Below are 14,472 nucleotides of genomic sequence, written 5' to 3'. Positions count from 1 at the left end.
CAGTGATTAAAATCTCTTTGTAGATCAAGGCTTAGCTGATGAGAATTATGTGCAGTTAGCCACAAAAAGTCCCCATACAGCTGAATGATGCTGCATGGTGTTAATGGCAACAGTTAATTAAAGCAATGGATCAAGCTTATGTAGATCACACAGTTTAGAAACTTATTTTCTAAGTAGAATAGCACCAGGTATGAGTAGAATACACATGCTTAAGATGACAGGGATACTGAGTAGTACATGTATCAGCTCTGTCAGTATGGATTGCAAGATGTTTGCTAACTGGCTGTAGTACAATGTGTATAGGGAAAAAAAGTGTAGTCACTAAATGTAGAACTTCAGTCTTTCCCACGACCAGATTAACAGTGTGTTTTCCTGATTCCTGTAATTGCCAGAGGGAGAAAGGAGAACTGAGAGTGTGCTCTGGCACTGAATGAAAGCTGCAAAGGTGATCCATGGTCTGAGAGAGAAGCAGATATAGGGGAAAAAAACATTAATTCTTCCTGAGAATTCAGAGGTTGGTTGTCTCAAGAGTAATTCAGGAACATGGAGCTATTTTTCTTTCCCCCATCCTGATCCCACCCTGATGCACTGTATGGGTAGCATATATTTGAACACTTGCTTACTTTCCATCTAGGAAATCCATCAGTGGCCTCAGGACATTATCTGCATCTTGTGCAACTGTGTTTCTGGCATTAGCAGCGACATTTCCTGTCCCTTTCACTTGATAGAGGATATCAGACATTTGCTTGACACATTCATCAATACGAGTCTGAAAGCTGAACAGAGAGGAGAGAGGCAAAAACAAGATTTTCAGTGGCAGAGATCTCAGCTCTAGCAAATAAGGTAAAATATTGCAGGTGTATAAAGCATGCACTCAACTGCACACTCCTTCTCCCTGAGATTTTCTGCTCATTTCCTTACTGTGTTTGTTACTAATGGGTATGGTGCCCAGTTCCTTACACACAGCATCCACAGAAAGTTGACCACCTCTGAACACAAAACACAGCCACTCTTGAGAGGAGTTTCTTCATTCATCTTGCAAAAAGTAACAGTATTTCTCTGATTTCAGGAAACTGTTTTTCTTAGCTCAAAGCACCCCACTGTAGCTTTGCTGTGCCATAATTCTGAGCAATGGAACAATGCTTGAACAACTCTGAGCACCCAGGAGTCCACCGGCTGCAATTTGGTTGTGACCCATCATCGGCTCAGTCTTTAAAGCAGAGACAGACCAAAGGCAGGCTCCAACTGGAACTAATCCACTGCCATACAGTCCATGCTATATCTAAGTGGCAATTATGGGATGTGGGGCTCAGCTGTGAAAAGAGTAGTGAAGCTGTAATGAAGTATCAAGAAAGTCATTAAAGCCCAGTTACTTCACCTTTTACTGCTAAGAGGATGTTCAAAATTAAGTAATATAATGGTTAAAAATTATGAACAGATCAGCAGAGTTGTCAAGATGTCAATTCGGCAAATAAAGGAAAATGCTTTGACATTTAAAAGAACTGTTGCTAACAACATTAAAAGTGACAGTTAGCTATTTGAAGCCAGGAAGAGAAGCCACCCTAGGAGCTAGGATAAAGATTTAAGAGCAGGGGCACAGGTTTAGAACTGCAATGGAATGAGCAAGGCATCTGAGCTGCCTGACTACCTAAATATCTAGCTGGCAAATCTCTCTAAAACACTCCCTGGTATGTATGCTGATACTGAATAATCTCTTTAAATCATATTTGCAAATGTCTACATTGTACCCTAATTGTCTTGTAGCAGTGACAACACAGAGACAGGCTTCAGATTACAAAATGCACCCATTAATTATTATTTCTCACTCATCCTCCATCTACTTACAAACCTTAACAATTCAACTGAGTTACAGTTTTAATTTCTCCACTTCTTGCTATCAAATCAATTATTGGCAATGGGAACCCCTCAATGATCTCACCAGTTGAATCCAAATAGTCCCTGACAAATCCTACCATGATTTTTTAGTCATAAGTACTGCAAATACTTACGTACCACCTGCCAAGTTGGTACAATTTGCTTTATTCCCCTTGCCCATGTTTCAGCTATACTACTTTATGGCTGTGTTAATCTTGTTATAAAGCACAAAATGAGATGAATGGGCTTTATCATGAGAAGTTGGGGTTTTGAAGATCAGTTTGGAACCCTGTGTTTCTAGATTCTGCTTAATTAACATATTTTATGGTTCACTACAAAACTATTAGGAAGTTGAGCACATTTTTATCCTCAGGTAAATGGTAAAATGATTTGCAATAAAACTTAATTGCCATCAATTACTCTGGCAATGCTTTGAAGAGCTCCTCCTCTTGAAACATGAGAACACACTATTCACTGCAACATTACAACAAGTCAATCTGAAGTTCCAAACCTGTTCATTTCTTATTCCAATATTTATTTAACAATAAGAAATCAGTCAACTGCTTCGTATCTTCAGAGGAGAGCATTTAAAGAAGAATGTTGCTTCATAAATGCTATGCTGGAAACAGCTTTCCAAGCAATATAGGAGTAGGCAATTCTGTTACTGACAAGCACTTACAGAAAAAAATTACTCTATGTAATTCAATTACTTTTCACAGTTGACAAATTCCAATGTTACATTTATAAGCAGAGCAATATAGAACAGAGAGACTTTAAAAACATTTCTCACTTCTTTAGATGGTCTCAGTATCTGAAAGACCAAAAATTTATGACAAAAAGAAAAAATATAATACAGTTGACGCTAATTTCTTTTATCTTCTTAACCTGACTAAGATTAGACAAAAGGAAGGAATATTCAAGGACAGGGACCTTGTTATACTCACCTGTTACCAAACACAGTGCTCAGCTCATCCAAAACATTGTTTAGCTTCACCTGGAGCTCTTTGAGGTGGTCACTTGCTTCTGCATCCAACTGTGGGTGAAAGAAGAGCACTTAGCTTCACCCAGAAAGGAGTATGCTGTCCTTTACAGTGCTCTTCACTGTTAAGACTACTCTTGATAAGCAGGTGAACTACCACCACTGTACTCTGCCCTGATGCTCTCCTTCCACTGCTTGCTGCTGTTACAGAGGCTGTGAAATCATCCACAGGTATTTGCCTAAAGAGCAGCAAGTGGTTTCCTCAAGCTCCAATACCTTCTGATACCCTTTCTGACACTTGCAAAGTTGAGAAAGAAAAAGAATGTGAACTCCCTGTGGCAAACAGAGTTTACAGGCTAGAAAACTTCAAGCATGGTGCATTATTGTGGGCTCACAGGTCATTTCACCCCTCTTGGTCTAGAAGGAGACACAACTTTTCAGACTGGATGCTATTTGCTTGTGCACTTCTCTATGCATGGTGTTGAAAGCTGCTATTTCCCTTTCCATCCTGCTGTCAGTATTCAGACTGAAGACTGAATCAGTCACTGCTCTCAGAAGACTGGACCGCAGCTATTTTGAAAACCTGGTCACAAGGTCATGACAGAAACTATTTATTGTGCAATGATCACTTTTGAAAAGCACCAGCTCAGCTATGGATATTGAGCACAAGTAGCTCTGTTCCCACATGGAGCCAGACAGCTTTTTGTATACAGATCTTCAGAGTAGACTTCATAAAACCAACAAAAAGTGCCCAAGCACTATATAGACACTGATGACACCTTCACACATGCTGTAAGAAAGTGCTTACTCCATTATTATTATCCCAAAGCCACCTGCTTTTACATTCAACAGTGTCCTGTATTGCAGCTGTACTCATCCCTCCAGTCTCCAAATAGCCACTTCTAAGCAACCTACCTGTGTGTATATATAACAACACAAGCTGAATGCTTTGGAATCATTTGCTCTGAAAAAGTAATGTGTAAAACAGATTTGCCTTTGTATGCAGGCAGGTAAGCTGCTTGTAAAACAACAGCCTTCCAGAAATGTTTGCATTTGGCATTCAGAGCTTCAGCCCTTACCTCTAGGGCAGAGTATCTATTTACAAACATAATGAGCCAGATGGCAGTACAGTGGTTAAAAATCAGTTTTGATTTTTACAGTACATCCACACATGCAGATATACAAGACTTGAACAGGACAGCAGTTCCTAATTCTATATACAGTGCTGAAGTCCTCTTCATATTCCTCAGCATCTGTCAGAGAAAGTCAAGCCTTAGGGGATTTGAAATCTGACCTGTTCACTTTCCTGTTGGAAGCTGGCTTGGAAAACTGACTATGACACATGTGAACCTGTGCTAATGAAACTCCTGGAGCAGAATTTTAAAAACAATTAAAAAACAACAACAAAAAAACCCCGAAAACAACAAAACAAGTAAATTACTATTACTTAAGCTTTATAACTTTAGGCATTGCTAGCTCTGATTATTTTTCCTTTATTGAAGTGAATTTGTATTCCTAATACCTTTTTTAACTCCCCCGCTATCATGGCAGAAGGAAGGCAACATCATGCCAATCAGCAGTTATCCTAGCCAAACTTGCTGGTAAAAAAACAAAACCAGCATCTGATGGTGGTGGATTGTCTTGCCACTGCATTAACCCTTCCTTTCTTCTACTGTGTAAAGGGGGAACAAGTCACAAGCTGTCTAGTTTGCTGTTTACAGATAATGGCACTGAACAGTTCTCTGATTTTGGCTATTTCTGGGATATTTGGAGCAGATTTTGCTCTTAATTCAACAAAACACTTCAAGTAACTGCTTTCCAGTGGGGGAAGGGGAGGAGGGGGGGAAAAAAAAAAAAGAGCCAGAAGAATTAGGTACAAGACATCTGTCCCTCACTATTCATTTCTACTTTTTAATAAGCTACCAGTTCCATGGTTGGATCAGGTTTAGAGCATGTCTGAGGTAAAGATCCACAGCTTATTTCCCTGGTTCATGAATTATGCAATTAACGCCTTGATTTACTGTGAGGTGACATGGAGAGCTCTTCAAGTACCTCTAAACTACTCCTTGTTATTGTACTTGTTGACTGCAAACTGATCTCAGGAGCAGAAGACAGGCTGACTGCCAGCCCTGGGCTCCAAGAAGGGACAGCTGGAGCAATGCTTTGCCAAGGGGATAAGCTCCATTATCTGTGGTGAAGAACTCTCTCCTCCAGAACATCAGTTGACAAATTTGTGGGTTCAACATGTAAGACAGCTACCCAGATTTACCTTTGAGGTGCCCAGCCTCACATTTGGAAAGCTAAACCCTGGTGGTAAGCATTCTGGTTCAGTATCCACCATGCCCTCTGTCATCCTAAAATAGCTGGTGGCTTCTGAGCAACTGCTACTACAGAAAGAGGAGTCCACATAATGCATTAGTGATCACTAATGCTCAGGTATTGGCATGCTTTGGCTTGAAAGCAAATTTCAGGGAAATGCCAGTAGTTGTGTACTATAGTTTAACATATATAAATTACACATTAGTTACAGAGTCCCTGCAGCATGTGGTATAGTGCAAACTATTATTTGCCAGTATGATGAAGCACTGATACCAGTGCTCAAATGAAACAGTGCATGTTTGTCTGTTCCTGCTCAGCCAATGAATTCTATGCACACCAGCTATCACTGATAGCAGGAAATGCTGTTTGGACTGCATGACAGTTCTGGCTGCTAGAGTAAAGCAGAAAGCAGTGTTAGGCAGTTGGGTCACATTCACATGTTATGTCCAGACCATTTATACTGGAAGCTGGGGCTCAGCAGGCTTATAATCTCCATTCTGTGGGTGTGCTGGAAATGATTCAGAGGGAGAAAGCTAATAAAAAGTTGTATGTGCAGAAAAGAGGCCAGTATCCACAGCAAGGTGGCTTCTGATCTCCAAGCAAGAGTTCACTCCTATTCCAGTGAAAGACTGGCATGGCCATAGTTCCATGGTTAAGACTAAATATGTGATAAAGAAAACTAAGGTGCACACAGAGAGGGAAAAGGTAAACCTGCATATACATTTCAGGGATGAAAGCAGGGCCTTGTTAATTTCCTGTAAAGATGTAGGACTTGGTGCTTCAAAGAATCTGTGCGTCCAAGTCTCATCCAAGCACACTTAGGCCTGGAACCTCAAGTTCTTTGCCAATCCAAATGGTGGCATTTACAGCATAGAGCTGCAAACTTCAAATTAGGCTGGTCTTCTCCTGTGTCTCTCAAGGACAAAATGGAACTCATGAGTCTTAAGAATTTGCTGGGACAGATTGTTGAGTTTTCCAACAGATTTCATTAGTTGTTCTTTGTTTTCTACATGCACTGGTGAAGTGCCACTGTTCAGAACTGGAAGGCTCCTCTGTAACTGGAGAAACATAGCTCTTGCCTTCTAAAAGGCTGAAGATGTTAATCAATTCACATCTTAACACCACAGAACCTGTGAAATCATAAGGTGCAATCTGACATACGATAAGCTACAGAATTTTGCCCTGCTGTTTTAGCTTTATTCAAGTTACACAGTTCATCTGGCTCCAGCTTGAAGTTGCTGATTTTTGTTTTGCCTCCCTCCACTAGCCTCTGGGAGTCCCACTCTGCAGAAGTGACTATAAGATAGGTAGTTAAAAAAATCCAGCTCCCCTTCAGGGACTTGCTTGCATGGAATGTTCCCCACTTTCCTACAGGATTTGAGAGTAAGGAACCTAGAGTGCTGAACACCAGTTGCCAGCTTTTCAAATACTTAAGGTGGCCTTAGCTATGGCGTGGGGGATGCTATAGAGAAGCAATCAGTAGACACTGCAAATCCTTTGAGAACATTCCTATCAAGTCTTGGCTGCTTCTAAGCTGTCTTGCAATTTGATATTCAGGTGGCTAACTTAGGCTTTAAGATGTGGGCTAACTCTGGCTGAGCATTAAGAGAAGATTTTCCCAAAGCATTAATTGTACAGGTTAACCTGAAACCAGTGGCATGAAAATTTTATGATGAAAATCTGTTGCTGCTCAGAAACTGTATCTTTGGGTTCCCTAGGCAGGGCTTATATTCACCCTACATGCTTGACTGTGAAAAAAAAGAAGTGCAGAAATGTTTTAAACTAGGCTTCCACAGCATATCTAGACTCCAGCAGTGGGCAATGCAGTCCAGCACCTGATAGCAATGCCTGAGTTCATAACTCACGGAAAGCCAAGCAAAATAATGGACTGCAGAAAGGCAGCTCTCAAGCAAAACAAAGAAGGCTTCTTCTGCTGTCAAGGACAGTGCACAGAGCAGGCTGAAGTCTGCAGGAAAACTGCAGAGGTGGATAGAAAATGCAGGTCATATTAGGTTTTATTAGATAATGTATGAATAATTACATAAATGGGGCTAAGTCCAGGCAAACATTAGCAATGAATCTACATAGCTCACTTTAGCATAGACCTAAATTGCAGTCTCCTTTCTGGGGGTGTATTTGAGATGATTCATAGGAATCAAAGGTTTCAGAAAGTATTTATCTACTCCCTTTTTGTCCAAGATTCATGCTCTGATTCCACTGTTCATTACGCTTTTAACACTATCTTTCACTCCACAAATGCTGCCTTTCCAAAACATGTTTCAGAAGTGTCCAAAAATGCTACTGAGCCACAGTGAAGCTGGTTTGATCCTGTGAGATCCACACAGCTCAGGAGGGAAATAAAAGCATTAATTTAATAATTTAATATACTTCTTATGTGTGTGCATATATATATGCCTTGTGAGATCTCAAACACAGACCCCAAGTCAATTCTTCCATATAGAGCTCTCTAAAACTCTGCTGCTCTCCTTGTTGTTTCCGATCAGTAATGTTCAGAGACCACATGGTGTCAACACATTAGACCCAGAGATGCTGGCAATTTCTGCTCTATTTTGTGCTTTCTGAGCACTATGGTTGTAAAAAGAACATGATATGTGGGAGCAAAGGTTCCATTCCTCATTTAGAGAAAGAAAAAAAAATAAGGCAATATATCAAGGAGCTTAATCTCAAGAAATATTACTGGGCAAGCACTTGTGTTCCATGTTGTGCCACTGCACTGCAAGGTGTATAGGGGTGAGCCCTGTCCCTTCACTTCCCCTGCTGCAAAAGGGAAGTAGTCATATGGATTTCTGTAGGAGTGGTCTTGGATAGACTGGCAAAGAGTGCTAGGTAGCAGCAGTATTTCAAAGCTTTCTAGAGTTGTGCGGTGCTGCAGTTGTAGATGGAGCTGGATCCAGGAACTGGAAGCAGGTGAAGTCACAAGTACAGTGTAACCAAAACCAACTTCCAAATTCTGGCTTCGCACATGGCACATATAACACACCTGCCACAGGAACAACAGAATATTTGGTACCTAGCTCTCAACAACGTTTGAGAACACAAAAAGGTGAACAGTTCAAGACAACTGGGACATACCACTATGCTACTTTCTTATTTGCCCAAGGAAGCAGCTCCTCTTTGGATAGAGAAGTCAGGACAATGCTTATATTTGAGCAAGCTATATATGCGTGATATATGCATGGTAAAGGGGCTCAAGATAGTTGGTCAACATTCAAGGACCACTTCTTGCAAGCTCAGGATCAGAGCATCCCAATGGGTAGGAAATCAAGTAAGGGAGCCAGGAGACCCACGTGGTTAAACAAGGAACTGCTGGGCAAACTCAAGTGGAAAAAGAGAACCTATGGATCATTGAAGGAGGGGCTGGCCACTTGGGAGGAATATGGGACTGTTGTCAGAGGATGTAGGGAGGCAATTAGGAAACCTAAGGCCTCCTTGGAACTAGCCTTGCTAGTGAGGTCAAAGACAATAGAAAGGGCTTCTTCAAATACACTGTAGATAGAACTAATGCTAGAGGCAATATAGGCCCACTGCTGAATGAGGTGGGTGCCCTGGTGACAGAGGATAGAAAGAAGGCAGAGGTACTGAATGACTGCCTCTGTCCATACTGCTGCAGACTCTCCCCAGGAGCCCCTGATCCCTAAAGCCCCAGAAGAAGTCAGGATGAAGGAGGAGTTTGCTTTGGTAGATGAGGATTGGGTTAGGGATCAGTTAAGCAATCTGGACATCCATAAATCAATGGGTCTGGATGGAATGAACCTGTGGGTGCTGAGGGAACTGGCAGAGGTCATTGCTAGGCCACTCTTCGTCTTTGGTAAGTCATGGGCAACAGGAGAGGTGCCTGAGAAGGATAGCAAATGTCACTCCAGTCTATAAGAAGGGCAAGAAGGAGGACCCAGGTAACTATTGACTGGCCAGACTCACCTCCATCCCTGGAAAGGTGATGGAACAACTTGTTCTTGACACTATCTCTAGGCATATCAAGGATGAGGGGCTCATTAAGAGCAGTCAACATGGTTTTACCAAGGGGAAGTCATGTTTGAGCAACTTTATAGCCTTCTATGAGGAAGTAACTAGGTGGATAGATGATGGTAGGGCAGTAGATGTGGTTTATCTTGGTTTCAGTAAAGCATTTGACACTGTCTCCCACAGCATCCTCGTAGATAAACTGAGGAAGTGTGCTCCTGATGGTCAGGTAGTGAGGTGGATCATGAACTGGTTGAAAGGAAGAAGCCAGAGAGTTGTGGTCAATGGGACAGAATCTAGTTGGAGGTCTGTGACTAGTGGAGTCCCTCAGGGGTCGGTACTGGGACTGGTATTGTTCAGTATTTTCATCAGCGACCTGGATGAGGGAACAGAGTGTGCCCTCAGCAAGTTTGCTGATGACACTAAACTGGGAGGAGTGGCTGACACACTGGAGGGCTGTGCTGCCATTCAGGCAGACCTGGACAGGCTGGAGAGTTGGGCGGGGAGAAACTTGATGAAATTCAACAAGGGCAAGTGTGGAGTCTTGCGTGTGGGGAAGGACAACCCCATGTACCTGTACAGGTTGGGGGATGACCTGCTGGAGAGCAGTGTAGGTGAAAGGGTCTGGGGAGTCCTGCTGGACAGGAGGATGACCATGAGCCAGCAATGTGCCCTTGTGGCCAAGAAGGCCAATGGCATCCTGGGGTGTATTAGAAAGGGTGTGGTTAGTAGGTGAAGGGAGGTTCTCCTCCCCTTCTGTTCTGCCTTGGTGAGGCCACATCTGGAATATTGTGTCCAGTTCTGGGCCCCTCAGTTCAAGAAGGACAGGGAACTGCTTGAAAAGAGTCCAGTGCAGAGCCACAAAGATGATTAAGGGAGTGGAACATCTTCCTGATGAGGAAAGGCTGAGGGAGCTGGGTCTCTTTAGCTTGGAGAAGAGGAGACTGAGGGGCAACCTCATCAATGTTTACAAATATGTTAAAGGTGAGTGTCAGGAGGACAGAGCCAGGCTCTTCTCAGTGATGCCCAGTGATAGGACAAGGGGCAATGGGTGCAAACTGGAACATAGGAGGTTCCATGTAAACATCAGAAAAAACTACTTTACTGTGAGGTTGACAGAGCACTGGAACAGGCTGCCCAGAGGTTGTGGAGTCTCCTTCTCTGGAGACATTCAAAACCCGCCTGGACACGTTTCTGTGTGATGTGCTCTGGGTAATCCTGCTCTGGCAGAGGGGTTGGACTGGATGATCTTTCGAGGTCCCTTCCAACCCCTGACATTCTGTGATATAAATAAAATCTCTCACAGAGAGTAAGAGCTACTCTTCCTGAAGGAGAGGATAAAATCCATAGATGCATTTCCAGAAACATATTTGTCTACACATTCTAGTTTCAAGCTGTTATCTCACTAATTGTTATTCATTAGCCAGGTTCAATCTACATCAGAAAAAGGACTGTTCAAACTAGGGCAAGATCTTGTTTACTCTAGCAAAACAGAGAACCTGGTGGGTTTCAATTCAAAAAGCAAAGTATTACATAGTCACCAAGGGGGGGAACCCCTGGGGATAGCAAATAATGCAGGCACCTAACACAACACGACTTATTTCTGGTGATCAGTGGCAGCCTAATGAAGTGGACAAGTAGTATTTGAAAAGAAAAAAGAAAAATAAATCCAAAAACCAGTTTCCTAGTATGCCTTCCAGATTTCTTCCTGTGTGTTTTATTGCTCACAGTCTGAGCTCCTCTCCATTATTATTTTCCTTTTGATTCCGCAGTGCAGGGGAAATAGCAGATTCATCACCTCTGCTCTACTTTATGTATATCACCTGAGGAAGGTTTCAAAGAGCAAAATACAGAGAAGGGTTCTAGGCTAGGAAAAGTAGCTAACAATCCTGATTAACACTTTTTTTCCCTTCCCCCTATTTAACATATTATCAAGTGACATTTTTAATTTTCATATCATCATAAGGTTATTTTTTTTTCCTGAAAAATCAGCATTTAGCTACCACTGCTACTACAGCTGGGAGCACATCATTCTAGTTCTTGATGTATGGCTCAGAAATTATGACTGTTAAGGTCACATGAAAAAGAATTATAGTGGTTTTCCTTGCCTCATGGGCTAAATCTATTTCATTGAGATTTTTGCCACTGCATAGAATTCTGCCACTGAACACAAGAAAGATTTGAAACAGCAACACAGGCAAAAACTGAGCTGCCCATCAGCAAAGCTGACTTTCCTCTTGGCATACAGGTCATAGCTAGCATAGGTTCTATCACAACACAACCAAAAAGAATAAACTTAGGCTTTGAAAATATTTTTTTCCTAACATCAGCATCAGCAGCCTTTTCTTCATCTTCTTGAATCTTGAAAAGCAATGGAAAAAAGAAGAGAAAAAAACAGATACACAGATTATATCAGATACAGTGATCTGGAGGAGAACCTTAGTTCTGTAAAAATGACCACCTTAGAACAAAGAACAAAAACTAAGATATTTATATTCATGGACACATCTGAGTATCCAGCAAAGCTTGAGTACAGGACACTTATTTGCATGTCTGCAATGTATTAGATAATGGACATTCAATGCTAAATGTATTGCCCCACATTTATATGACACTTGATGTCTTGACTTGACTTGATGTCAAAAGTTTTCTGATCAATTTGTCTTTCTCCAGAGCTGTGTCCCAACCACCCATGATGCCCACATCTGGCCCCCAAGAACACAGTACATATCCTTCTCCTTTCTCCACCACGACGTTATTTGCCTTGAAACAGACGCTCCTGCATCTTACAATAAATTCTGTTGAAAAGTCTTCAGGCATACCTGTCACCTCACACTTCTTACAGTGCCAGGTGTCATGGGGCTCTCCTCATGACTGCAGTCTGCAGGTACCAGTAGGATGCAAATAACCTAGTAACATAGCAGTTGTAACAAGTATCAGTCACTTAGCACTCCTACCTCTTTACCACCCATGGCTTCAAACATCTTCTCTAGCTGCACCCTCAGCTGTTGAATGTTATTCATCAGGATGCAGGGCTGAAGAGACAAAAGCAGGTGCCTGTTACTGCTCAGGCTGTAAATACATTTTCACCAGTGTGCACCTCAGCATCCTTCCCCACGTACTACCACACCTGAGAGCCCAACAGAGGTGGGGCATGAACAGATTTCAGCACTCAAACCTCAAACAGACAAGTACGTTCTGTCTCCAGCTTGAAATAGGATGGCCAGTCCCAGAAATCCCAGATCAAGGAGATCTCTGCTGTTATATTTTCCTCCTCAGCTTTATCACAGAGAATGAGCTGACAGGAAGTCAGTGTCAGGACAAGGCCCAGCTCTCTGCAGCTCCTGCCATGTGTCCAAGCTGTGTCACCCTCAGCCTTTTAATGCTGCAATGTACTGTTGTGAATAGAGTACATCCCAGATCAGCAGGGCAACTGCCAGCCAAAGCTGAATTCAGAGACATCTGGGTCCTGTCGGGCCAAGTTTGGAAGCAACAGCTTGGGGCAACCTAAGGAACAGGCTCTTCGCTCTGCAGTTACATCCCCAGCACAGGACACAGCCAAACCAGCATGGGACAGACCCAGGGTTCAAAAATGTTGTATTTAATACACATAATTTTACTTAATTCAGGATTAAATAGTAAGGTAATCATATGGAGACAACAGTAAACCAAGAGTGCTGCAGAATACCAGCTCTACAGAGCAACTTGTGCCCATGTTTCAGTAGTGAGGTTTTTTCAAATCACCTCTGCGACACACAACCCAGATAGGCAGAGAGGAACCTGAGAGCCTCCAAGCCCTGAAGATCACCCTCAGGTCCCAGTTTTATTTTACAGTCAAGACAGAAATCACTCCAGAAAAACACAGGAATGATGAAAAAAAGAATAATACTGAAGATATTTACACCATCAACACAGTCAGGTGGAATGCAATAAACTGGTTCTTATGAGGATAATGATGAGATTCCCCAGGGCAGAAGGAAAACTTGGCTTGACTCACCAGTTTCTCCTTGGAACAGTAGGACTCAAAGCTCTTGGAGAGGATGTCAGCATACTGCATCAGCACTTTCCCAATAGTCTATGAAAACAAGATGGGATCACTGTTACTGATTCTCTGCCACTCCAGGAGAAATCCAGACAATAAAACCAAAAAAGCATCCTACTGTTTTCATCCCACTAAGGGAAGATAAACAGCTGGATGTTGAGGGTGTTACCTTAGCAAACCTCCTATTATAATGAGCAACAATGACAGGGTCTGGGCACTCCAGCTTCTTGATGATCTCAAAGCTCTGATTGAGCTGGGTGAAAACATCCACCACTGAGCAAGAGAACAGAGCATGCTCGGATGTTTGCTGGAACTAAAAGAGAAGTACAAAAAGTCTTTATCAAATGGAAAGATCTGAAACACACCCATTTTATGGCATCTCCGTCATCTGCCATATTGGAGGCAGGACAACTTTACCAAAACCTACATCTTCCTTAGAATTAGCAAAAAGTTCTCCAAAAGGCACAGAAGAGCAAAACAGCCAACTCTCTTGTGTTATAGGTTCACTGTCCTTCACCAACAGTGACATGACAAGTACCAAGGAAATGCAACATGATGCTGAGACCCTTCATGAAATGTGTGGCTTGCCTGTCAGTTAATGAGGAAAGGAGGAAAGAGTGAAGAGCTTATTTTTGATTTTTCTTAAAATACAGATATTAGAGAGAATGCTTACATTAGCATCACAGACTACAGTGTCAACAGTCACTGAATAAATTAGAAGACTTTGCTCTCCATTGCGAATACTCAGTAAATTAAGAGAAAGATTAGTCTGCCAATGGATTAAGGCCACATTCTCACTGCATGACTAAGAACACACAAAATGCCTTATATTTCAATGATACCTCACAGAGAGACGAGAGAGGACAAGGATTCTGGCTGACAGATTAGCAGCAGTAGAACAGAACAGTCATAAAATATATGCACCTTGATATTAAACAACTCTGTGAAGTTTAGAGAAAAGTGCTAAAATAAATGAGTGTCCCCAGTTGTTTAATGAACAGAAAGGGATGCATCCTCCATCTGTATGACAGCTGAATTTGCAGTGTAGTTGCTTGGTTCTGAGCACTGAAGAATACAGTGTGAAGTCCTGCACTCAGAGTGACCTACTTACCCCATCTTTTTTATCTCTCTCCAGAGCACCATGCAGGAAGTCTAAGGAAACATCTTCATTTTCATCCAGCCACTGCATCACGAACTGCTCAAACCACCTGAAAGAGAGACAAGAAAGACAGCAAGTTACAGCAAGAAAGAGCACCCCAACAGCGGAATTGGGGAA

The 14,472-nt window shown here is 42.2% G+C and overlaps 1 protein-coding gene across 1 annotated transcript in view; it reads right to left on the bottom strand.

Moving 5' to 3' along the window:
• The window catches only part of UNC13B (unc-13 homolog B), a 219,650-nt gene that overhangs the window by 21,357 nt on the left and 183,821 nt on the right, over positions 1 to 14,472 (bottom strand). The window contains exons 27-32 of the mRNA XM_051642006.1: positions 14,308 to 14,404; positions 13,366 to 13,509; positions 13,152 to 13,229; positions 12,112 to 12,189; positions 2,820 to 2,908; positions 624 to 776 (exon numbers count right to left, since the gene is read on the bottom strand). Of these exons, the coding sequence (XP_051497966.1) occupies positions 624 to 776; positions 2,820 to 2,908; positions 12,112 to 12,189; positions 13,152 to 13,229; positions 13,366 to 13,509; positions 14,308 to 14,404 (639 nt within the window). The remainder of the gene's footprint in view (positions 1 to 623; positions 777 to 2,819; positions 2,909 to 12,111; positions 12,190 to 13,151; positions 13,230 to 13,365; positions 13,510 to 14,307; positions 14,405 to 14,472) is intronic.

The sequence above is a fragment of the Apus apus genome, chromosome Z (genome assembly GCF_020740795.1).
Source record: "Apus apus isolate bApuApu2 chromosome Z, bApuApu2.pri.cur, whole genome shotgun sequence".
Classification (NCBI taxonomy): Eukaryota; Metazoa; Chordata; class Aves; order Apodiformes; family Apodidae; genus Apus; species Apus apus.
This window is presented reverse-complemented; position numbering and strand designations above follow the sequence as displayed.